General features: G+C 41.6%; 1 protein-coding gene across 3 annotated transcripts in view; it reads left to right on the forward strand.

Annotated features, from left to right (window-relative positions):
• The window catches only part of LOC121276108 (protein mono-ADP-ribosyltransferase PARP14-like), a 69,152-nt gene that overhangs the window by 34,281 nt on the left and 9,208 nt on the right, over positions 1 to 25,663 (forward strand). For all 3 annotated transcript variants that reach the window (XM_041184067.1, XM_041184069.1, XM_041184068.1), the window contains 4 exons: positions 5,065 to 5,181; positions 5,279 to 5,446; positions 13,507 to 13,698; positions 16,988 to 17,599. In XM_041184067.1, the coding sequence (XP_041040001.1) occupies positions 5,065 to 5,181; positions 5,279 to 5,446; positions 13,507 to 13,698; positions 16,988 to 17,599 (1,089 nt within the window). The remainder of the gene's footprint in view (positions 1 to 5,064; positions 5,182 to 5,278; positions 5,447 to 13,506; positions 13,699 to 16,987; positions 17,600 to 25,663) is intronic.

Consider the following 25,663-nt stretch of genomic DNA (forward strand, 5'->3'; position numbering starts at 1 on the left):
TATACAGATTTGTAAGGATAACACAAGTTACAAAAGCTATCTTGTACTCTAACGTTCACAATAAGTACACAGTTCGTGTAAACCATTAGGCACCCTGTGGTTAGACACACCACACTCTGAAATGAAATGACAGATGCCACCTCAATCAGATGCAATGGATGTCTCATCAACTCCCACCATGAGCCAACCAGTCTCACTGAACGCCATCTTTCACTCGAGGGCTTCCAATCTCCACTCTCTAAAAACTCGCCTTGGAACCTTCTCCCAAACCCGATGCTTTCTCTTAGATGCCTTCTGCAAGAGTTCACCTCCAGGGTTTTGAACTCTCCTTCTGATGTTCCTCTTCCCTGGGTCACTACATGCATTCAAGCTTTCCTCCACACACTCTCTCTCACTGACTCAACATCTGTCAACAGTATGACTGCTTCATATGCCCATAACAAAGAGTTATAGACCTTCAGTTGTCTCTTTGGACCTTCTGGCCTCTTGCAAGCTGTTCTTGTCTTAAACCTGCTTTCTGTAGCTTTTGTCTCTTTTGATCTGAAGCTTGGAGCCTTTCTCTCTGCCCCTCACTCTTAACTTCACTTAATAGAACCTTTTCTAGATTCCTGTCCTTCCTTAGACTAGAAAGTCTCCTTGGGACTTTCTCATGTTCCACTCTAGATTTTGAGGTCTTTAGCTTGGGACTGGCTATCTGCCCTCTTTGCTCCAGCCTCTCCTGGAAGCTGCTTCAAAACCATGTGAACTCAAAACAGATTCTAAATCAAACTGCTGTTTCTAGTTTCTTCTGTGTCTGTGGGAGGGACCTGCCTCTCTGGACCTCTGCTGCTAGGCAACAGCCCAGGTTATTTTTACTCTTGTGTGCTTTACTTAGAGTCATAAAACTCTCATTAGAATTGCAGGCACCTTTTAAAGTGAAACTAAAACTCAACTTGACCTTTTCTTAATCCACAAATACAGAAATACAAATTAAACTTAAACTTTAAAGCTAAAACTCATTCCCAACTCCTACAAATACAAATATAACTTACTTAAGCTATCTCTATTTCTAACACATTATCCAATTAGTCCCACCTATTATTAAGGCTAATTAGCTACTAATTAATTTGAAATCAAGTGATAATTAAAATTCTTTATCATTGCATGGGATGTGAGCGTCACTAGCAAGGCCAGCATTTGTTGGCATTCCTAATTGCCCTTGAACTTGAATGGCTTGCTAGGCCATTTCAGAGGGCAGTAAAGCATCAACCACATTACTGTGGGGCTGGAGTCACCAGTATGCCAGACTAGGTAAGGATGGCAGATTTCCTTCCCTAAAGAACATTAGCGAACCATGGTCACCAATACTGAGACCAGCTTTCAATTCCAGATTTTTATTAATTTGAATTTAAATTGCACCGCCAGTCCTGAGCATTAGCCTGGGCCTCTGGATTACTAGTCCAGTGACATTACCATTACTGTCTCCCCCTGAATAATAATCTAATCTAGATCTCAAAAAATTGCATAATATCTAGAACATAGATAAAAATTAGAAATGCAGTTCAGGTTTTGCATTGACACAGTAATATGAGGGATATTCTGAAGGCCTCATAGAAAAGGGGACAAATTGACATTAATGCGTGGGAGGAATTTGCTACTAATCGCACCATCTAGTGGCACCTTATCCAATGAGCCACAACACTTTTTTGACTGAGGTGGAAAGGGACAAAAGCGGAAAGAGAGAGCAGAACCCTGGCAAGAACACCCTCCCTCAGGGCAACTCTTCTCTCTGACCAAAGACCTGTAGCTCCAGAATTGGCCTGTTAAGTCACCTGAGAATACACAAATCATGAAGCCTGGCAGAAGTCATCCTCGTTTTCAGGGACAGATGACAAACAGGGATATTCTGCACAAAAAGGGCAAGGATTTAGAAGAGAAAATAAACAAATATTTAAAAAGAGTGAAGGACATCGAATAATAATCATGGGAGATTCTAACTATCCCCGAATAATCTGACGAGAAGAGGTAGAGGGAATGGAATTTCACAATGTGTGCAAAACTCCTTCCTTACCAGAATGTAAAAAGCCCTGCTGGATCTAGAAACTTTTTTTATTCTTTCATTGCATTTCTGGCAAAGCCAGCATTTAGTTGCCATCCCTAATTGCCCTTGAGAAGGTGGTGGTGAGCTGCCGTCTTGAACCGCTGCAGTCCATGTGGTGTAGGACACCTATAGTGCTGTTAACCAAATGAGTTCCATGATTTTGACCCAGCAACAGCGAATGAACAGAGACATAGTCCCAAGTTAGACTGCTGTATGGCTTGGAGGCGAACTTGTGGATGGTGGTTTTTTGCATCTGTCTGCTGTTCTTGTCCTATTAAGTGGGAGAGGTCGCGGGTTTCGAAGGTGCTGTTGAAGGAGCATTGGTAAGTTGCTGCAGTGCACCCTGTATATGGTACACTCTGCGGCCACTGTGTGTCAGTGGTAGATGGAGTGCTGATCAAGCGGGCTGCTTTGTCCTGCATTGCGTCAAGCTCCTTGAGTGTTAATGGGCCCTCACTCATCCAGACATATGGAGAATATTCCATCACACTTCTGACTTGTGCCATGTATGTGGTGTTTCAGGCTTTGGAGAGTCGGGCAGTGAGTTACTCACTGCAGAATCTTCCGCCTCTGTCTGGCTTTGTAACCATAGTGTTTATATAGCTGGTTCAGTTAAGTTTCTGGTCAATGGTAACCACCATGATTTTGATGGTGTAGGATTCAGTTATGGCAATGTCGTTGAATGTCAGGGGAAGATGGTTAGATCCTCACTTACTGGACATAGTTACTTGGTACTTGAGTGTTGCGAATATTACTTGTCATTTATCAACCCAAGCCTGTATGTTATTCAAGTCTTGCATGCTAGTACAGATTGCTTCTGTATCTGAGAAGTCACGAATGGTATTAAACACTCTGCAATCATCAATCGACAATTCTGACCTCATTATGGAGAGAAGGCCATTGATGAAGCAGCAGTAGAAAATTGGGCTTGGGCCACTACCCTGAGCAACTCCTGTAGCGATGTCCTGGAACTGAGATGCTTGACTTCCAACCTGTTGCCAGAACAGCCAAAACTATCTTCCTTTTGTGCTAGTTATAAATCCAACCATTGGATAGTTTTCGCCCGCACTTCCATTGACTGCAGTTTTGCTAGGGCTCCTTGATGCCACACTTGGTCCAATCCTGCCATGATGTCAAGGTCTCATTTCACCTCGGGAGCTCAACTATTTTATTCATGTTTTGGACCAGGAACTGAATGGATCTCATAGAACCAAAACTGAGCGTCAGTAAGCAGGTTATTGCTGTGTATGTGCCGCTTGATAGCACTGATGACAGTGGTTGATGGGAGTGCCATTCAAAGTGGGCTGCTTTGTCCTGGATGGTATCAAGTTTCTTGAGTGCCCAGGCAAGTGGAGAGTATTCTATCACACTCCTGGCTTGTGCCTTGTATATGGTGGACAGGCTTTGGAGAGTCAAGAGGTGAGTTACTTGCCACAGAACTCCCAGCCTCTCACCTGCTCTTGTATCCACAATATTTATCTGGCTGGCCCAGTTCGGTTTCTGGTCAGTGGTAACCCCAGGATGTTGATACATTGTGCAATGACAATTTTTACATCAAAGTGCACATGTATTTCTAATATTAAATGCAACTTTTCATTTTGTACTCTGTTGTTTATTGATCAAGAATTGATCTTAAATATATCCTCTATTCAAAAACCCTGATTTTTTTTCCATATTCTTTGAATGATCCATAAGCTAAGATCATCACCTTTAATACTTATGTGGTGGCTACTAAAATGTTAAGTGCCCAAATTTGGAATTTTGTAGTCGTAAAAGTGGCGAGGGAGGGGGAATAAGGAGGGGACGTGATTCCCCCAAGTGGAAATCCAAACACAGTAGGGCCACTTGAACTTAGTGCTGAGTTCAAACAGACCCCATTTTGGCTGGAGCAAGGGCCTTAATCCCCAGTGTGATAAATCATTCAAGAGGTGCTCATGAAGGGCTGTTAAGGTCTGAAGAGTTGTCAAGTTATTTAAATGGCCAACTAATTAAAAAGAAGAAAAAAACAGTGCGTCTGTGAATGTTGAAGAAAATCTGTTCTACCAGTTTCAGTAGGTGTTTGTTGGCATAACCCTAAGTTCTTTCATTAAAACATCATTAATGCTTAGCTGCCTTCCACAACCTTTCATTATCACAATGGGTGGTGACTAGAAGTTCACAGTTTGATTGACAGTTTAGAGGTTAGCTCTTTGGGTTAGCTGTCTTTGTGGGGTTAGAATTACAAATGTTTGTTTTTATAAGGGATTAAGTACTTGGGATTTAAATGTATTGAATGGGCTTTTGTGAATGGGACTTTTTTTTAATATTGTGAACTCTATTTATTTATTTAATCTCCACATGGCTCCTGAGGTCTGCCTATGATGGATACTGGATGAGTCGGCATGGAGGGTGTAAGGGTAAAGGGTGGTGGGTGGTGGCATGATTTGGCACTATGTTGACCTAAGGGGCTAAAAGGAACTATGGAGATGGGTGGGGGGCATAGGTTGGCAAGGAGGGTATGAGGAGCCATTGGGGGTTGGTGGGGGCATGAGTTGGCATGGGGAGTTGAGGGCGAGAGCATCTAATGTTTAAGAAAACAATTGGGACAAAGCCCCAGAGAGCTGAGTGGGTCTTTTAAACAGCCTACGTTGGCACCCCCTGTGGCCATCTCCGATCTGTGCCTGGTGCAGTGGGCCTGACTCCATCTGGCACCTACATCCCTGGAGCAAATATTGTGCCATTTGGGGCACTTTTACCTGAGGTGGGTGCACCGAGTTACTAAATTTCCCAACTTGAGCTACCTGGCTGAGGAGCGAAGATTGCCCCTGATCACCAGAGAGCTACTATATTACCATTGATACTTCATGAATGTGGTAATACCATTGGCTTATGCATTTCAATGCAATATTGCTAACATATTTTCAGTGAAAATATTTAATCCAGGAATAATACTGTGATGTTTAGTTTCCTGTGATATTGATTACTTTCATTTGTTATATATCCAGGAACGACTGAGCCTCTCTTCCAATCTCTCTTTTTGAAGCATATTGGGAAAATTATTTTTGAACTAGGCTATGGTGGTATTTCAAACAGAGACATTGCCCTAGTGGTGGAATATGTTGGTAAGGTTAAGATCATTTTAATTAATTTATTCATCTTTTTAAAAAACAAATTGGTATGGCAGAGGTATGACCAGTCATGTTTTTTTTTTTTACACAGAAAACAAAGCAAACAGTGACATCAAACAAAAAGGAGATATACATTACATTCCTGTTCGAATGAAGGGCCAAGCAGACATTGCGAGGAGTTTTCTAAAAGTCTTGCAGAAGTGTCGTGACTATAACTATCATTATTTGTACATCCCAGTCCCCAAGCAGTTGCCTTCAGGTAATTACCTAATTGTTAAATGGAGTAAACCCTTTCACTAAAGGAGGTCTTGTGGAGCAGTGGTAGTGTCCCTACCTCTGGACCAGAAACTCCGCTTTCAAGTCCCACATCAGGACCTGTTGACCAACTGAGGGCCATTCATTATGTGGTTCAACGGGCTGATATCAGCCCAGGAATCATTCAACTGCTTCCCCAAAGGGGAAAAAAAGTGTGAAGATGTGCTGAAAGAAACTGTTTCACTGCATAATGGCAGCAAGTTAATTTAGTACATTGGAAACCACCATTTCTCCTCCTGACAGTGTAAGTATCTACAAGAAGGAAAATTAATCTTTATTTGGACTATTTATTCTAATTAATTTATGCAATATGTTACTTAGTAAAAGGCAGATCAGTAGTGACCAGAACCTAGAGTTTTTTTCAGCATATTTTTTACTGTATAGCCAATACATTACACAAACAGAATGGGACACAAGCCATTTGCACCAGCTTTTCAACCCAAAAATTAATTACAGGTAATTTGCTCTTTGACTCTTCCGCTAATGTGAGATGACTAAAATAATTTTAACTCCCATGCACACAATGAAAGATTGTCAGGAACAGGTGTTCTTTCCTTTGGGCTTACAGAGAAGTGGATGTCAACTTGTGACTGTATCATTCTTCACAGGAATAACACAGTACAGGTGATAAATCACTAATGTGACACTGACAATATGCCCTTAGACCTCACCCCCTTCCTTTTTGTTGAGGTATGTGCCAGTTGGCGTGAGAAAAATCCAAAAATGTGGTTGTATTGTTATGCTAATGTGAAGGGAGGGGTGTTTTCATAGTGTGTTAAAGTAATAGCTGGAGATAATTAGATAATACTGTAAGATCCTGAGCAAATTACTTCTTAAGTAGAGTACAATATGCAGGGTTTGTTATACAGATGAAAGAAGGGAGAATGTCTTGACCAGGGTGGACCATTTTTACAGCACTGATTTTTAGTCCTAAGTAAGAAAATTGTCATTTGATGTGTTCCTCCACATGAAAGGGAACAGAAAAGTCTTTTCTGAACATAAATAAGAAAAGGACAGTGATGAGAAGGGTTAGGGATTGAAAAGCAGATATTTTTGTGGAGGCGGAGGGCATAGCTGAGGTTCTGAATGAATAACCTTGCCTTTACTTAAGAAGGGATGTTGCCAATGACACAGTAAAGGATGTGTTGGTAAAGAAATTGCACAGGATGAAATAGACAAAGAAGAGGTACTTAAAAGATTGTCAGTTTTCAAAGTAGAAAAATCATCTGAGTTGAATTGGATGCATCCTAGGTTGTTGAGGGTGGAATTGAAAAGGCTCTGGCCACAATCTTCCAATATTCCCTAGTTATGAGAATAGTGCCGAAGGAGTGAAGGGTTGCAAATGTCATATCCCTGTCCAGGTCCCTGTTGGCATCCTTCCATCTGCAGTCTCAGAACTTTGGTGAGGTCAGATGAGATGAACTGCACTTCTTTTGATGGCTGAAAAAGCCGAATCTGGAAAGGCAAAGTCTACCAGAAGTGGCACACATGAAGTTATCGCTTGCCTGGAGTGTGGGATGATCTCTGTTTTTGAGCTTCTGAATCCATTTGTCTTGGTGGTGAACTGCTGTCCACAGCTGGTGTCGCCACTTGCGTCAATCATCAGCTAGATTTTCCCACTTGTCGTGATTGATGTTGAGGGCTTTTGTGTCCCTTTTGACAGCATCCTTAAATCGGAGCTTTGGACGCTCTGCTGGTCTCCTGGCACAGACTACCTCCCAAATAGCATATCTTTGTGGCCATTTTCCAACTTGTGCACATGCACAAGCCTTCTTTGCTTGTTTAACGCTAGCATGTTTGACCTAAAAGGACTGCTTCATTGGTGACTTTGTCTTTCCATGTGATGCCAAAAATGCATCATGGACACTGGAGATGGAAGTAATTGAGCCTTTTTTCTTGGTAGGTGTAAGTTGTCCAGGCTTTGTTGCTATACAGCAATGCACTGAGGATACAGGGCTTGTAGATAAGCACCTTGGTCTGCAGGGCAGTTTGTTATTTACTCACGCCTATTTTGTTAGTCAGCCAAAATTAATGGCTGCCTTTCCAATGTGCTGAGCTCTTCATCAAGTGATAGGTTATTTGTCATAATCCAAGGTAGCAGAATTTGCTGACTGCTTCCAGTGATGTTGTTGAGTCTGATCACAGGCAGAGATAGAACACCCTATCCCACAACTATAGTTTTTGTGATATTGATGATGAGAGAGAACATGATACAAGTATGGGACAGATGATCCATGAATCTTTGGAGCTGATCTTCTGTCTGGGCACCTAGTTGCAGAATTATTAGCATACAGAAGTTCTCTGAAGGACAAGCTGTACTTTTATCATTGTTTCCAGTCTTGATGAGTTGAGGAGTTTCCCATTTGATCGTGTATGGAGGTACACTCCTTGCATGTCAGCAGTGAAAGCATAGGTCTGTATGGCAGAGAAAAAGATACCAAACAGAAGTAGGGGCTAAGATACAGCTTTGACCCCAGTCTTGATCTCAAAACTATCAGAATGGTGCTGTGCATGTATTCACAGAGGACCGAATGAGACTGTGAAGCTTTGGGAGGACAACTGATTTTCTGTAGTACCTGGTATAGAGGCTTATCCTGTTCACAGTGTCAATTGCTTTTGTCAAATCCAGAAAAGCAAGACAGTGGTGTTTTCTGCGCTCTGTACTTTTCTTGAAGCTGATGTAGGGAGAAGTTCATGTCTAGCCTAAACCTGCAGGCTCTGCAGCCACATTGTGCCTCTAGGTATATTCTGTTGGCTAGTCAATAGAACCTCGCTGAAGGTCTCTGGTGAATGTTATATCAGGGTGAGGGGGTTTACAACTTTATGGGGAGGCGGTGACGTCGTGGTAATGTTACCGGACCAGTAATCCAGAGGCCCAGGCCAATGCACTGGGGACACAGGTTTGAATCCCACCGTGTCAGCTGGTGAAATTTAAATTCAGTTACTAAACCTGGAATAAAAAGCTAGTCTGGGTCATAGTGACCTTGATATCATTGTCATAATGTCCTTTCGGGAAGGAAATCTGCCATCCTTACCTGGTCTAGTCGACATGTGACCCCAGCCCCACAGCAGCGTCACAGCAATGCTCTCTAAAATGGCCGAGCAAGCCACTCAGTTGTATCAAAACAGCTAGGGGGAGATGGTGGCATAGTGGTAAAGTCGCTGTATGAATAATCCAGGGACCCTTGGAATTTGAATTTGGTTAGTAAAAATCTGAAATGTAAAGCTAGTCTCAGATGGTGAGGCAACCAACAAGAGAAGAAAGGCTGCTTAACCTCATCCTCACCAGTCAACCTGTCATGGATGCATCTGTCCATGACAGTCCTTGTGGAGACAAAGCCCCATCTTCACATTGAGGACACCCTCCACCGTGTTGTGTGGTGCTACCACCGTGCTAATTGGGATAGATTTTGAACAGATATGGTAACTTGAGACTGGGCAACCACGAGGTGCTGAGGGCCATCAGCAGCAGCAGAATTGTATTCAGCAAAGGCCTAGACAACATCCAGGCTTGGGCTGACAAGTGGCAAATAGCATTCATGCCACACAAGTGTCAGGCAATGACTATCTCCAACAAGAGAGAATCTAACCATCATCCTTGACATTCAGTGGCATAACCATGAGTACTTTGCATCTTTTTTCACTAAAGAAAAAGATGCTGCCAAATGTCACAGTAAAGAACAATGTAGTGAAGAAATTAATAGGATCAGAATAGATAGAGGAGATACATGAAAGGTTAGCAGCAATCAAAAGTAGAAAAGTCACCTGGTCTGGACGGGATGTATGTTAAGTTGCTAAGGGTGGCCATGATATCCTAATTCTTTGCAGATTTTGGTTTTATTGTTTAATGGAATGTGGGCAAGGCCAAGATTTGTTGCCCATCCCTAATTGCCCCTTGAGAAGGTGGTGGTGAATGGCCTTCTTGAACCACTGCAATTCATATGTTGCTGGCATACTCAATGGTGCTATGGATGGAGTTCCATGATGTTGATTCACCAACAGTGAAGGAACAGCACCATAGTTCCAAGTCAGGATGCTGTGTGGCTTGGAGGAGAACTTTCAGATGATGTTCCAATACATCTGGTGCACTTGTCCTTCTAGGTTGTGGGTTTGGAAGGTGCTGTTGAAGGATCCTTGGCGAGTTGTAGCAGTAGACCTTGTATATGGTACACACTGCTGCCAATGTGCGAGGTAGTGGGAGATGGGTATGTTTAAGCAGTGAATAGGGTTCTGATCAAGCAGGCTGTTTTGTCCTGGATGTTGTTGAACTTTTTGAGTGTTGTTGAAGCTGCACTCATCTAGGCAATCGTCCTGCTTTGTGCCTTACAGATGGTGGACAGGCTTTGGGGATTCAGGAGGCAGCTTGGAATTCCCAGCCTCTAACCTGCTCTTGTAGCCACTGTATCCATATAGCTGTTCTAGTTCAGTTACTGTTCAGTCAATGTTGATAATGGGGGATTCAATGATGATAATGTCATTGAATGTCAAGTGGAGATGGTTGGAGATGGTCAATGCCTGACACTTGTGTGGTATGAATGTTACTTACCATTTAGCCCAATCCTGAATGATGTTCAGGTCTTGCTGTAACGGATGCTTCAGTATCTGAAGAATTGCAAATGGTATTGAACTTTGTGCAATCTTCAGTGACCATCCCTACTTCTGACCTTATGATAGAGGCAAGGCCTTTGATTAAGCAACTGAAGATGGTTGGGCCTAGTACACTACCCTGAATAACTCCTGCAGCAATATCTTGGAAGTGAGATGATTGGCCTGCAATAACGACAACCCATATTCCTTTGTGCTAGGTCTGAATCTAACCATTGGACAGTTTTCTCCTTGATTCCCATTGACTTCAATTTTGCCAGGGCTTCTTGATGCCAAGTGCTACCCTGATGTCAAGGCAGTCATTCTCACATCACCTCAGCTAGAAGCAATGGCAAAGGGCTTTTCAAAAATGTCATAGGGAGATTGCTCAAATCCATCATAAAGGAGGCTGTAGCAGGATATATAGAAAATCATAAGGGAATCCGATAAAAATTATAATGGCCATGTGAAAGGGAAATCATGTTGAACTAGTTGATTAGAGTTATTTGAGGAAGTAACAGGCAAAGTGGATAAAGGAAAACCTATGGATATGGTGCACTTGGATCTCCAAAAGGAATTTGCTAAGGTGCCACATCAATTGTTACTATACAAAATAAGAGCTTGTTGTAGGGGATAACATATTAGCACAAATAAAGGATTGGTTAGCTATCAGGAAGCAGACAGTAGGGATAAATGGGTCTTTTTTGGGATGGCAAGATGTAACTAGTGGATCAGAGTTGGGGCCTCAACTATTTACAATCTATCTCAATGACTTGGTGAAGGGTGTATGGCAGCTACATTTGCTGATACAACCAGGATAGGTAGGACAGTAAGTTATCTAGAGGAGATAAAGAGTCTATAAAGGGATAGAAATAGGTTATGTGAGTGGACAAAAATTTGGCAGATGGAGTTCAACGCGGGAAAATGTAAAGCTGTCAGCTTAGGCAGGAAGAATAGCAGCATATTATTATTTAATGGAGAGAGATTGCAGAACTCGGGATCTGGGTGTCCTGGTACATGAATCACAAAAAGTTAGATGCAGATACAGCAAGACAAATGGAATGTTGGCATTTATTGCAAAGAGAATGGAATATAAGAGTAGGGAAGTTTTGGTGCAGCGGTATAGGGCCTTGGTGAGACCACATCCTGAATACTGTATACAATTTGAGTCTCCTTATTTGAAAAAGGAAATAATTGCATTAGAAGCAGTTGAGAGAAGGTTCATTCGACTGACTCCTGGGATGAAGGAGTTATCTTTTGAAGAAAGATTGAACATGTTGGGCTTATACCCATTGAAGTTTAGAAGAATGAAAGGTGAAACATTTAAATATTGAAACATCTAAGATCCTGAAAGGACTTGACAGGGTGGATTCCACACAGATGTTTCCTCTTTTGGGAGAGACTAGAAATGGGGGGCATGGTCTAAAAATAAGGGGTCACATTTTAAGATGAAGTTGAGGAAACAAATTAATTTGAGTGTCGATAGTCTTTGGTATTTTCTTCTGTAGAAAGCAGTGGAGACTGGGTCATTGACTTTATTGAAGGCTTGTTAGACTTCTGATAGACAAGGAAGTCAAGGGTTATGGAGGGTGGACAGGAAGCTGGAATTGAGACCATAATCCAATCAGCCATGATCTTCTTGAATGGCACAGCTGGCTTGAAGGGCCACATTGCCTACTCCTGCTACTTGGCCCAATGTAAAAAAGGGGAGTAACAACCCTTTTGAAGGCTACTATTGAATCTGTATCCACCATTGTCCAACAGTTCATTCCAAGCCCTAATCACTCATTGCAAGACAAATGGTTCACTCATGTCACCTCTGGTTCTCTTTATTTACTGTATCAAAATCCTTCATGGTTTTAAATATCCTTATCAAATTTCTTCTTGTTCTCCTTAGAGCAGAGAAGACTAACTTCAGCTTCTTGTTTATATTCATAACTGTAATCCCTCATCCCTAGATCCATTCCAGTAAATCTCTTCTATATTCTCTCCAAAGCCTTCACAAAGTGTGGTGCCCAGAATTGGATATCAGTGCAAAATATTAACTCCCAAGGTTAGCCTCACTCACATTGATCTGTACTTCCTTGTTGTCAGCCTTCAATGAAGTATGGGAGAAGCTTCTGCAATTCGGTCTCTGATGACAACATCAGAAGCAGCGTGAGCAACACCGCATTCACTAATGTCCTTTAGGGAAGGAAACCTGCTGTCTTTACCTGGTCTGGCCTACATATGACTCCAGACCCACAGTAATGTGGCTGACTCTTAAATGCCCTCTGAACAAGAGCAATGAGGGATGGGCAATAAATGCTGGCCTAGCCAGCGACACCAACTTATGAACGAATAAATGAAAATTCACCTAGTATGCAATATATACATATGACAACAAAGGTAAGTATGGACCTGCTAAGAAATGAAACACCCATTCAGGTATGTTCTTTGAAAAAACAAGCTTCTGTTCTTACAACCCTATAGAAGTGTCAGTCAGACAGACCATTAAAGTATCAATAACAAGGGCTTCAAACACTTGATGCCTCTTAATCTTACCCAGATAAATATTGAACCATTGAAAAAACAGATCACATAAGGAACAACTTATAGATGTTGTTATAAATCAAGCAAAGCCAACAATTCACTTGTCAAAACTGATTCCTTGCTGAGCTCATGCTTTTCTTGATCTGGGCTCTTAGTCAACCATGAATAATTAAGATAGGTGGAAACCCAGATGACCAAATTGCTGGGAGTGGGTGTTGGAGTGACTGTTTGTTGGGGGAGATTGCAAGAGTGTGGAAGAGGTTGTGAGGCATGAAGGAGATTGTGGATCAGAGAAGAGATTGCTTGAGTATTGATGATATTTTGGGATCTCAGCGAGGCTGCCCTTGACTCTAGAGAATGTCTGAATGTGGGGAGTGAAGCAAGTTTACACGAATATGTCCCCTGACCCACGGACATTGCTGGAAAAGCACTTGACTGCTGACTCCAGGGGTTCTTGCCTTCCTTCAGATGGGGGGTTTCCCAAGCCCTGAGAAATATAATCCTCAGCCATTAAATGTAATTATGACAGTTATAGCTAAGCAAAATGCTGCCTCATTAACATTTTTAACAATAACTGACCTGCCTGTTGAAAGCAGATTAGACACCTTGCCTGCTGCCAAGCCCACCATCTGCCTCCAATAAAACTGTGTTTTAGGTTGGGTGGGTCTCCTGTTAAAATTCCACTCTCCCCAACCTTGGTAATGAAATAATTTATTTTATTTTTTTGTATCTAACAGGGCTAGACATTTTGACAAATGTAATCCACTTAATTTTTGCAGGAAAATAACTTTAAAGTCTTCTAGCTCTTTTGTAGCAAGCTCTGATTTATGGTCTGATATTTCTGATTTAATCAAATTTGATTTTAATTATTTGGAGATTTCTCAACAGGGCGTGCGCTTATAGATATAAAGGTATTTGCAGCAGCAGTATTGGATTCTGTTCGTCAGTATGGACAAATGATGCAAGTGCCCTCAATACACGTGATAGTGAATGAGGCCTCACCTGCACACATCCCAGTATTTCAAGAGGAGATAACAAAGCTTCAAACGGGAAAAGAAGGAATTTTGAACACAGTGTCAAGTATGTTATTTCTTAAGTTGTATAGAAACTAAATATGCAACTGCGAAGCACCTCATCTCGAATATCATAATGTGTAGCCACAAGGGATAATGGCCTTTTCTGCAGAGATATCTTTGATTCCCTTCAAAATAGTTCATAAAACACAGTGAATTCAGTATTTCACATATATGCTTGGGCATAATTTTACTGTCTTTGAGCCTTAGTGCAGCCCAGCATTTCCCCTTTAAATGGCTCGTACAGAGAAGAACTATACACAAAAAAAAAAGCCCTGAAACTTGAGACTTATTACCAGCTTCCAAACTAATTTGTAATCTTGGGTGTATCTGCTGCCGATTGAAGACAAGAGTGCCTAAGAGTTACAGTTATGGCATTCATTACGAAAGCAATAGCTTAGGACCTCAACCTTGGGGATGGGATTGGGGAAGTGAATAATGTGCCCTCCTGGAATGTTAGCTCTCTTCATGGTGGCTGGCATAGATCGTTGACAGCATAAGACCATAAGATATAGGAGCAGAAATTAGGCCATTCGGCCCATTGAGTCTGCTTCGCCATTCAATCATGGCTGATAAGTTTTTCAACCCCATTCTCCAGTCTTCTCCCCGTAACCTTTGATCCCCTTACCAACCAAGAATCTATCTATCTTGGTCTTAAATACACTCAATGACCTGGCCTCCACAGCCTTCTGTGCCAATGAATTCCATAGATTCACCACTCTCTGGCTAAAGAAGTCTCTCCTCATCTCTGTTTTAAAAGGTCTTCCCTTTACTCTGAGACTGTGCCCTCGGGTTCTAGTCTCTCCTACTAATGGAAACATCTTCCCCACGTCCACTCTATCCAGGCCTTTCAGTATTCTGTAAGTTTCAAGCAGATCCCCCCTCATCCTTCTAAACTCCGGTGAGTATAGACCCAGAGTCCTCAAACATTCCTCATATGTTAAGCCTTTCATTCCTGGGATCATTCTCATGAACCTCTGGACCCTCTCCAGGACCAGAACATCCTTCCTGAGATAAGGGGCCCAAAATTGCTCACAATATTCTAAATGTGGTCTGACCAGAGTCTTATAAAGCCTCAGCAGCACATCCCTGCTTTTATATTCTAGTTCTCTCGAAATAAGTGCCAACATTGCATTTGCCTTCCTAACCACCAACTCAACCTGCAAGTTAACCTTAAGAGAATCCTGGACTAGGACTCCCAAATCCCTTAGCACTTCAGATTTCTGAATTCTTTCCCCATTTAGAAAATAGTCTATGCCTCTATTCTTCCTACCAAAGTGCATGACCTCACACTTCCCCACGTTGTATTCCATCTGCCACTTCTTTGCCCATTCTCCTAACCTGTCCAAATCCTTCTGCAGCCTCCCTGCCTCCTCAATACTACCTGTTCCTCCACCTATCTTTGTATCATCTGCAAACTTAGCCAGGATGCCCTCAGTTCCTTCATCTAGATCATTAATGTATAAAGTGAAAAGTTGTGGTCCCAACACTGACCCCTGCGGAACTCCACTAGTCACCGGCCACCATCCTGAGAAGGATCCCCTTATCCCCATTCTCTGCCTCCTGCCAGACAGCCAATCTTCTATCCATGCTAGTACCTTGCCTCTAACACCATGGGCTCTTATCTTACTGAGCAGCCTCCTGTGCGGCACCTTGTCAAAAGCCTTCTGGAAGTCCAAATAGATAACATCCATTGGCTCTCCTTTGTCTAACCTACTCGTTACCTCCTCAAAGAATTCTAACTAATTTGTCAGGTATGACCTCCCCTTGATGAAACCATGCTGACTTTGCCCTATTTTACCATGCAATTCCAAGTATTCTGAAATCTCATCCTTAATAATGGACTCTAAAATCTTACCAACGACCGAGGTCAGGCTAATCGGCCTGTAATTTCCCGTCTTTTGCCTCACTCCCTTCTTAAACAGGGGGGGTTACATTAGCTATTTTCCAGTCCTCTGGGACCCTTCCTGACTCCAGTGATTCCTGAAAGACCACCACTAATGCCTCCACTATCTCTTCAGCTATCTCCTTCAGAACTCTGGGGTGTAATCCATCTGGTCCAGGTGATTTATCCACCTTCAGACCTTTCAGTTTTCCTAGCATCTTCTCCTTGGTAATGGCCACCATACTCACCTCTGCCCCCCCCCCCCCCCCCCCCCCCCGACTCTCTTGAACTTTCGGGATGTTACTCGTGTCTTCCACCGCGAAGACTGACGCAAAGTACCTATTCAGCTCCTCCACCGTTTCTTTGTTCCCCACTATTCCTTCTCCAGCATCGTTTTCCAGCGGCCCAATGTCCACTTTTGCCTCTGTCTTACCCTTTATATATTTAAAAAAAACTCTTGCAATCTTCTATTATATTACTGTCTAGTTTAGTCTCATAGTTAATCTTCTCCCTCCTTATTTCTTTTTTAGTTGCCCTCTGTTGGTCTTTGTAGGCTTCCGAATCCCCTGGTTTCCCACTGCTCTTCGCCGCATTGTATGCTTTCTCTTAGCTTTTACGCTGTCCCTGAATTCTCTTGTCAGCCATGGTTGCCTCGATTTCCCTTTAGTATGCTGCTTCTTCCTAGGGATGAATTTTTGCTGTGTCTCCCAAATTACTCCCAGAAACTCCTGCCATTGCTGTTCCACTGTCTTTCTTGCTAGGCTCATCTCCCAGTCAATTCTGGCCAGCTCCTCCCTCTGTAGTTGCCTTTATTCAACTGTAATATCGTTACATCTGATTCCAGCTTTTTCCTCTCAAATTGCAGGGTAAATTCTATCATATTATGGTCACTTCCTTCTAAGGGTTCCTTCACCTTAAGCTCCCATGGTATGTTCATAGCAGTATGAAGGTAATGAGTTCAAAGTTATTAAATTGAACTCAGCAAATCCAGTTGTATGTGGATTAATACCAGGAAAGAAATGATTATAAAATCATAAAATGATTTAATAACAAATTGTTATTAAAATCCAACTGGTTCCACAATATCCTTCAGGAAAGCCAACCTGCCACCACTACCCACTCTGACCTATAAATGACTCCAGTTCATACAAAATGCTTGATTGTTAATGTCCTGCAAAGTGGCCTTGCAAGTCACTCAGTTAAAAAATAATTTCTTCAACTGGGAGGCCCATCACCACAGGCTTAGGGCAACTAGGGAAGGGTCATCAAATGAAGCTTTGCTAATGATACCCATAGCATAATAACAAAGTTTTTTTAAAAGAATGTAAAACTTGCATTACTTCTTAAAAATTGTAATCAGATTTGTTGATTTTATTCTAAGGATTATTGGTGTTTAAATATTTTATTTCAGAGTATTTTGCGGGTTGGCCTTGGCTCATTGGAAACCAATCCTCTGAAGATACTAATGTACCACAGCACTCCGTAGAGCCAGTAAAGTTTCAGATTTACTCCATGAAGGAAGAAAATATTCAAGAAGTATGGGCTGATATTGAAAAATTAGTAACTAAAGAACACCTGGAAAAAACAATACCCGTGGAAATACCTTTAGAGAAATTTACTGAAGAAGACTTTGAAGAAATCATAGAGTGTTGCTTTAGAATGCATGTAATCTACAGGTTTGACAAAACTGACCGCAGCATCTTTCTATCTGGATGTATAACTGATATATGTTCTGTTCAAGATGTTATTTTTAAGGTGTGTCATGACGTAGGGAAAAGAGAAGTCATACTACGTGAAGAAATGTTTATTATGGATAAGGTGTGCTGGAAATTCTGGGTGGAAGATCATTGGGTAACCTTCAATCCAACAGTGAATGCTCAGCTTGAAAAGGCTTACAATGAGAAAGAAAATGAAATTAAAGTAAGAATAGACGGAGGAGATTGTTGTGTGATTGACTTTCAAAAATACACATTGACTGACGCTGATGGAAATTCTTTTCGCATCGATCGTAGATGTACTGGAGGTAGGTACCCATGGTTTATTAGTGAAATTGTATATCAAAAATGGCAATCATTAAGGATAACTAGACTATATGTTTTATAATGTTCATTAAAATGTGTAAATTATGGGTTACTTTATGGATTGCAATATGCGCTCATAATTTGAAACTCAAACACAATATTCTGAAGATAAAAGTATTAAATGCTTTTGACAGAACCTTAATACTTATTCTAGGAAAGTGTTAGATTTCTTGTAAAATTAATTGTATGAATTTGAAAATAATTTGGTTCTGAAATGGATTGATAACTTGCTTTTCTATAAATATGGGGGTGCAGGAACAGAGCCCTGGGGGTATATGTTCACAAATCGTTGAAGTTGCAGGGCAAGTTGAGAAAATGGTTTTTAAAAAAGGCAAATGGGATCCTCGGAATTATAAATAGTGGCATAGGGACGGATTTTCATCTTGGAGGCAGAAGTTGGGGATGTCACGATCGAGCCTCCTGACTGGCAGTGTCTGCCCATGCTATCTTCATGGCGGAGAGGGGCTGGATTCAGGCCACCACCTACTGCAGCAGGTCCAAGATGGAGAAGCAGACAGGCCAGTGCTGAGGTGGCCGGGTTAAAAGTCATGCCTCTGTTCACTGAGACATCGACCTACTTCTGGAAATGAGTGTGAGGCCCCGTAAGCCTCACCCCCACCCCTCCTCTGCATACTTCACTCATAGCCCCATACTCCCTCACCTAGTATCCACTACATACAAAGCTCCTGAGCCCTGTAATAACATTGCGAAATATTTGAGAAGCTTCTAAATCTATCAAAATGAACAAACAGAACATCAAAATCTTCATTTTAAAAACCCTCTTAATAGCTCATAGATCTGTCAAGAAAACAAACCTCATATTATCCTTGACAGCTGTGTCAACAACACATGCTGAGCTGAATCCATTAATGGGTTTGGAACTTAGCGATGCATTTGTAACAAAATTCCATTGAACAACTGTATCAACAAAACCTTTACAGCTGGATACGTTAAGGCCTTTGAAGTCAACCAGAACCTCAGTCATCTGTCAAAGCTTTGAACAAGCCCAACCAGATGGCTGAGCTAAGGGGCTACTAAAATCTGAATTTCATTATTGTGCAATGCGGAATAGCACTTTATCTAGCAGTTCACCAAAGTACTTGAGGAAAGGAAATCTGGCAAGTTTCACTGGTCTGGCCTGCATGTTATTTCAGATCCACAGCAATGTGGTTGACTGTTAACTATCCTCTGAAATGGCCTAGTAAGCTAAGAATAAATAAAAAATGCATTAATGCATCCAAAGACTTTTCCACTTTCACAGTGCTGTTCAATTAATGGTCACTTAGCTTTTCAAAACAAAGCCCTATCATCAATTACTGTAATAAAAAATATATGTTATGATGCAGCTTTGCATTATGCCATATGAAGTTGCCAACACCTTTTGACCTTACATTTCATATGGTTCCATACTCCAAACCATGGATGACAACATCTCTGAGCAGGTGTGATCCAGATCTCCTTCCAAAACCAGCCAACTCCTTGAAAATCCTGGAAGGTCTGAAATGCCCGCTTCTGCGATACAGAATGGCTGGTGCAGACTTGTCCACCCTCTTTCCCACCCCAATGAAAATTGCTGGCATGGGAATGGAGATGGGACCCCTGGAATTGGATCCTGTTTGCCATTTTTGAAGCTGGTCCAGTGCAGATCATCTGGGCATTGGGGTGGAAAAATCTGGCCCATTGAGTGCAAAAGCAATAAAATTATGATGAACCTTTAAAGTTCAGCATCAACTAAAGTACTATGTCCAATTCTGGGCACTACACTTCAGGAAGGATGTAAAGGCTTTAGGGAGGGTGTAGAAAAGATTTACAAGAATGGCTCCAGGGATGAAGCTGGACAGATAAGAGAAGCTGCAGTTCTCCTTCGAGAAGAGCAGATTGAGGTTTGACAGAGGTATTCAAAATCATTAAGGGTCTGGAGAATAGATGGGGAGAACTGTTCCCATTGACAGCAGGACTGAGAACCGGAGGACACAGATTTAAGGTGAATGGCAAAAGAACCAATGGCACCACGAGGAAACATTTTTTCCCCCACAGTAAGTAGTTAGGATCAGGAATGCACTGCTTGAGAGTGTGGTGCATTCATTGCTGCTTTCATTGGTGGCCTTTCATTTTCTACAGTGATGTGACACTTAATAGAAAATAAATAAGTAATGGTGGGTAGCAAGGAGAAATATTTGTAACTAGAGATTTTACTAAAGTTTAGAGAAGGTGTTGGGTACGTAGTATACTTATAACATTATTTACTTAAGAAATTCAACTTAAATGTACAAATAGAATATTGACCTTTTCGCATGATAAAGAAACGTCCGAAGGCATTGTCCCTTAATGAATTTCATGCCTTGTACTGTCAGGTGATCTTCTCTCTCCCCCTCCACTCCTAACTCTCAATACATAAACCCTTGTACTGAACTCTGCATTTCCTAATGGGTGTAAAAGGAACTTTAAAAACAAAAAAAGATCCAGCAATTTTCTGAAGGTTTCAGCTGATCTCAACAACAGCTTCTCCCCAAGGCCCAAGTCAGAAATGTATAAACAGCTGGAGACAAACATCTCAGCAATGCTAACTTGTAAATTAGGAGATCCTAAAGAAACATTAAAAGCCCGAATGTACAATAATTCATTAAAAAAAAGCTCTAAGTTTAGACCTTCAGAGAAATGAGCATAGTTTTAAACGTGGAGGTTGAAATTTATTCAAGGAATGAAGACTACACAGCATCAAAATGGTTACAGCACAGGAAGTCATTCGGTCCATGTTAATGCTGGCGCTCTCTGCAAGAGCAACTGAATTAGTCCCATTCCAAAATATTTCCCTGTCTCTCTGCAATTTTTTTCTCAACAGGTTCTTATCCAATTCCTGTCTGAAAGCCACTTTTGAATCATCATCTTTTTCCTCTTTTTATGGCTGGTTGGAGACACAACAGGCCGAATGGTCTCTCTGCCCCGAATCTTTTCTATCATTCCAAATGCCCCTCTCAACCTTCTGTCCCAGGAGAATGGTCCCAACTTCTCCAATCTATTTTCTTAACTGAAGTTAAGAATGGAACCATTCTGATGAATCTATTCTGCACCCTCTCTCATGTCTTCACATACTTCCTAAAGTAGCGCTTGGCCTAAATAGCCAAGTGGTTATGGTACTGGGTTTGTAACCCCAAGATCAAGAGTTCAAATCTCACAATGGCAAACTATGAAACAATGTAACTTCATCTGAAACAGATGGAAACGGGTTTGTATTCGAAAGAGTTACTTCCTAAAGTGTGCTATCCAGAACTGGACACAAGCCTCCAGAGGCCAAACCAGTGTTTTATACAGTGTGATATAACTTACCTTGCTTTTGTATTATTTACAAAGCCCAGGATCCTATGTTTTTTATGAACCGCTCTCTATCAATCTGCCCTGCTACCTTCAATGATTTATGCACATATACCCCCAGGTCTCCCTGCTCCTTCTCCCACCCCCCGCCTTAGAATTGTACCCTTTATTTTATATTGTCTCTCCACATTCTTTTACCAAAATGGATCACTTAACACTTCTCTGCATTAAGTTTCATCTGCCACATGTCTGCCCATTCCACCAACCTGTTTATGTCCTTTTGAAGTTCTACACTATCTTCCTCACAGTTCAGAACACTTCCAAGTTTCATATTGTCCACAAATTTTAGAATTGTGCCCTGTGTAACAAGGTCTAGGTCACTAATATATATCAGGAAGAGTAGGGCTTTTAACATTGACCCCTGGGGAACTCCACTATAAACCTTCGTCCAGTCCGACAAACAACCGTCCACCACTGTTCTTTGTTTCCTGGCATTTAGCCAATTTTGTATCCATGTTGCTACAGTCCCTTTTATTGCATGAGCTCTAACTTTGCTGACAAGTCTGTTGTGTGTCACTTTATCAAATGCCTTTTAGATGTTCACATGCACCACATCAACAACATTCCTGTCATCAACTCTCTCTGTTACCTCATCAAAAAACATAACCAAGTTAATTAATCATGATTTTCCCTTAACAGATGTATGCTGGCTTTCCTTAATTAATCCACATTTGATCAAGTGACTATTAATTTTGTCCCAAATTATAGTTTCTAAAAGCTTCCCCACCACGGGTTAAACTGACTTGCTTGTTGTTGCTGGAATTATTTTTGCATCCTTTTTTGAACAATGTGACATGTAATATTTCCAATTTTCTAGTCCTTTGGCACCACCGTGAATCTAAGGAAGATGGGAAAATTATGACCAGTGCTTCCCCAATTTCCTTCATTCAGTATCCTTGGATGCATCACATCCAGTTCTGGGATTTTGTCACCTTTAGTTACAGGCAACCTATCCAATACCCCCTCCTTATCAATTTTAAACCCTTCAAGCATCTGAACCATCTCCTCTTTCACCATGATCTGGGCAGCATCTTCCTTTGCATAGACACGCAGTGTTCTTTTAACACCTCAGTCATACCCCCTGCTTCCATGTGTAAATCCCCTTTATGGTCACTAATTGATCCCTTCCACCTCTTACCATCTTTGTACTATTTATATGCCAATGGAAGACTTTTGGATTTCCTTTTTGGTTGGTGCCATCTCTTCTCATGCTCTCTCTTTGCTTCGCTTGCTTTTTCAACTCCCCTTTGAACCTTGCAAATTTGCTCATCTACATTTGCATCTGTATTATAGGAATTGTAACTAGAAAACATAGGCAATCACATGTGAGACTAGTTTGTAGGCCTCTTAACCAGTAGCTACACTGTAGGATATAGTTTTTAGGCAGAAATAATGAGGCTTGTAAGAAAGAAAATAATCATGGATGATTTTAATCTTCATACAGCTTGAATGAATCATATTGGCTAAAGTATTCTGGAAGATGAGTTCAGAATGTACTAGGGACAGTTTCTTAGAGTAGTACTTTCTAGTGTCAACCAAGGAGCAGGCCTTTTTGGACCTGGTAATGTGAAATGGGACAGGATTAATTAATGACCTCATAGTAAAGGAACCTCTAGGCAAAAGTGATCACAACAGGACAAAATTTCACATTCAATTTGAGGGTGAGAAGTAAAGGTCTAAGACTAGTGTCTTACCCTTCTAATTGCCTTTATTTAAGTTTATGAAGACAGATATAGTTAAAGTGATCTGGGAAAGTATCTTAAAAGGTAGGACAGTAAAAGAGCAGTGGCAGACATTTAAGGAGGTATTTCATAATTCTTAGCATAGATATATTTAATGAAGAAAGAAGGGAAGACTTTGAAAAGAATGCACCATCCATGTCCATTGTAAGTTAGAAAATTGGACAGATTTTAGAAAAATAATGAGGGGGAAATTAGCATATGAGAGAAAGCCAGCTAGAAATATACAAACAGATAGTAAGAGTTTCTACAAATATTTAAAAAGGAAAAGAGTAGCTAAAATGAGCATTGGTCACTTAGAGGGCAAGACTGGGGAATTAATAACGGGAAACAAAGAAATGGCAGAGCTGTTGAATGGGTATTTTGTGTCCATCTTCACTGCAGAAGACACAAAAAATCCCAAGAGTATTTGAAAATCAAGAGGTAAATGGGAGGGAGAAACTTGAAATAAACCCAATCATAAGGGAAAAGGCACTATTAAAACTATTAGAACTAAAGGCTGACAAGTCCCCTTAACCTGATGGCCTCATCCTAGGTATTAAAAGAAGTGGCTGCGGAGATAGCAGAGGCATTAGTTGTGATCTTCCAAAATTCCCTAGATTCTGGAAGGTCCCAGCAGATTGGAAAATCATCAATGTGATATCTATCTTCAAGAAAGGAGGGAGAGAGAAAGCAGGAAACTATAGGCCAGTTAGCCTAACATTTGTCATAAAGAGAATGCTAGAATCCTTTATTAATGAGATAATACCTGGACATTTGGAAAATCATACTACAATCGGGCAGAATCAACGTAGTTTCCTGAAAATCATGTTTGACTCATTTGCTAGAGATTTTTTGAGGAAGTAGGAAGCAAGGTGGATAAGGGGGAACCAGTAGATGTGGTGTACTTGGATTTCCAAAAGGTATTTGATAAGGACCACATGGGAGGTAATTTCACAAAATTAGAGCTCATGGTCAGACGGTAACACTTTAGAATGGATAAAGGATTGATTAGCTAACAGGAAGCAGAGAGTAGGGATAAATAGGTTATTTTCCACTTGACAAGCTGTAACGAATGGAGTGCCACAGGTTCAGTGCTGGTGCCTCATCTGTTTACACTCAATTTTAATGACTTGGATGAGGGGACTGAAAACATGGTAGCTTAGTTTGCTGATGACACAAGGATAGGTAGGAAAGTAAGTCGTCAAGAGGACTTCGGGGAGAATATTCTCGCAGTTGGGTGCGCAGCCGATCGCCACCATTTTATGTGGGTGGGCCAGTTAAGGTCTGCCCAGTGTGACGCGCACCCGGAAGCACTGAGCACTCCCTGTGGTTGGGGGGAGGAGGGAGAGTCAGGGCCTGAGAGTCACATGAGCTAGCATATGTCAATGAATTTTAATAAAAATTTTTATTAAAACTTATACACCCTTCATGAAACCTTACCCTGTCCATGGATGAGATTCCATGAAAAATGCGAAGGCCACCTGGGCTCTTTGCCTGCCCGCCAACCTCAAGGCAGTCCTGTTAATTGTTACAAATGGTTTTTAAATGGCCTTAACAGGCCTTTGACAGTTTGGCAGGCGTGCAGCCAACTTCGATGCGCACCCGCAGAACTGAAGATCGGAATGACGCGGGGTGACATCAGGGCGCACGCCTGATGTCACCGCGTGTCACTTTACGCGTCGGCGAGCAGGGCCCGTTCCCGCATGCTGACCAGAAGATTCAGGCCATCGGGTCTGTGAAGGGTCGACGTGAGCAAAAATGTGGCAGATAGAGTATAATGTCAGAAAATGTGAACTTGCCCACTTCGGCAGGAAGAATAGAAAAGCAATTTATTAAATGGAGAGAAACTGCAGAACTCTATGATACAGAGGGTTCTGAGTGCCCTGGTACATGAATCACCAAAGGTTAGTATGCAGGTACAGGAAGTGATTAGGAAGGCGAATGGAATGTTGGTGTTTATTGCAAGGGGAATCGAGTGTTAAAAGTAGGGAAGTGTTGCTACGTTTTTACAGGGCCTTAGTGAGATCGCATCTGGAGTATTGTGTACAATTTTGGCTTCCTTATTTAAAGGATATAATAGCATTTGAAATGTTGAGAGAAGGTTCACTCGTCTTATTCCTGGGATGAAGGGTTTATCTTATGAGGAAAGGTTGAGCAGGTTGGGCCTACACCTACTAGTGTTCCGAAGAAAGAGGGGTGATATCTTATTGAAACATGTAAGATCCTGAGGGGACTTGACAGATGTGTAGCTTTGGTCCCCTTACCTCAGAAATGACATTATTGCCATAGTGGGAGTGCAATGAAAGTTCACCAGACTTGTTCTGGTGATGGCAGGACTGTCTTATGAGGAGAGATTGGGCAAACTGGGCCTGTATACTCTCGAGTTTCAGAAAATGAGAGGTGATCTTATTGAAACCTACAAAATACCTAAAGGAATAGATATGGTAGATGCAGCTAAGATGTTTCCCCTGGTTAGGGAGTCTAGAACCAGGGAACACAATTTCAAAATAAGGGGAAGCCACTCAGGACCGAGATGAGGAGAAATTTCTTTACTCAGAGGGTTGTAAATCTTTGGAATTCTCTAATCCCAAAGGGCCGTGGAAGCTCAGTCATTGAGTATGTTGATTGATAGATTTCTGATTAACAATAAAGGGTTATGGGGATAGTGTAGGCAAAAGGCATTGAAGTGTTTGATCAGCCATGATCGCAGGCTTGATGGGCTGAATGGCCGCCTCCTGTTCCTATGACAGTGTGGATGCTGAGAGAATATTTCCCCTTGTGGAGGAGTCTAGAACCAGGGGACACTGTTTAAAAATTAAAGGTTTTCCATTTAAGATGGAGATGAGAATTTTTTTTCTCTCCAAGGGTAGCTATTCTGTGGAATTCTCTTCCCCAGAGAGTACTGGAAGCTGG

The sequence above is a fragment of the Carcharodon carcharias genome, chromosome 3 (genome assembly GCF_017639515.1).
Source record: "Carcharodon carcharias isolate sCarCar2 chromosome 3, sCarCar2.pri, whole genome shotgun sequence".
Lineage (NCBI taxonomy): Eukaryota > Metazoa > Chordata > Chondrichthyes > Lamniformes > Lamnidae > Carcharodon > Carcharodon carcharias.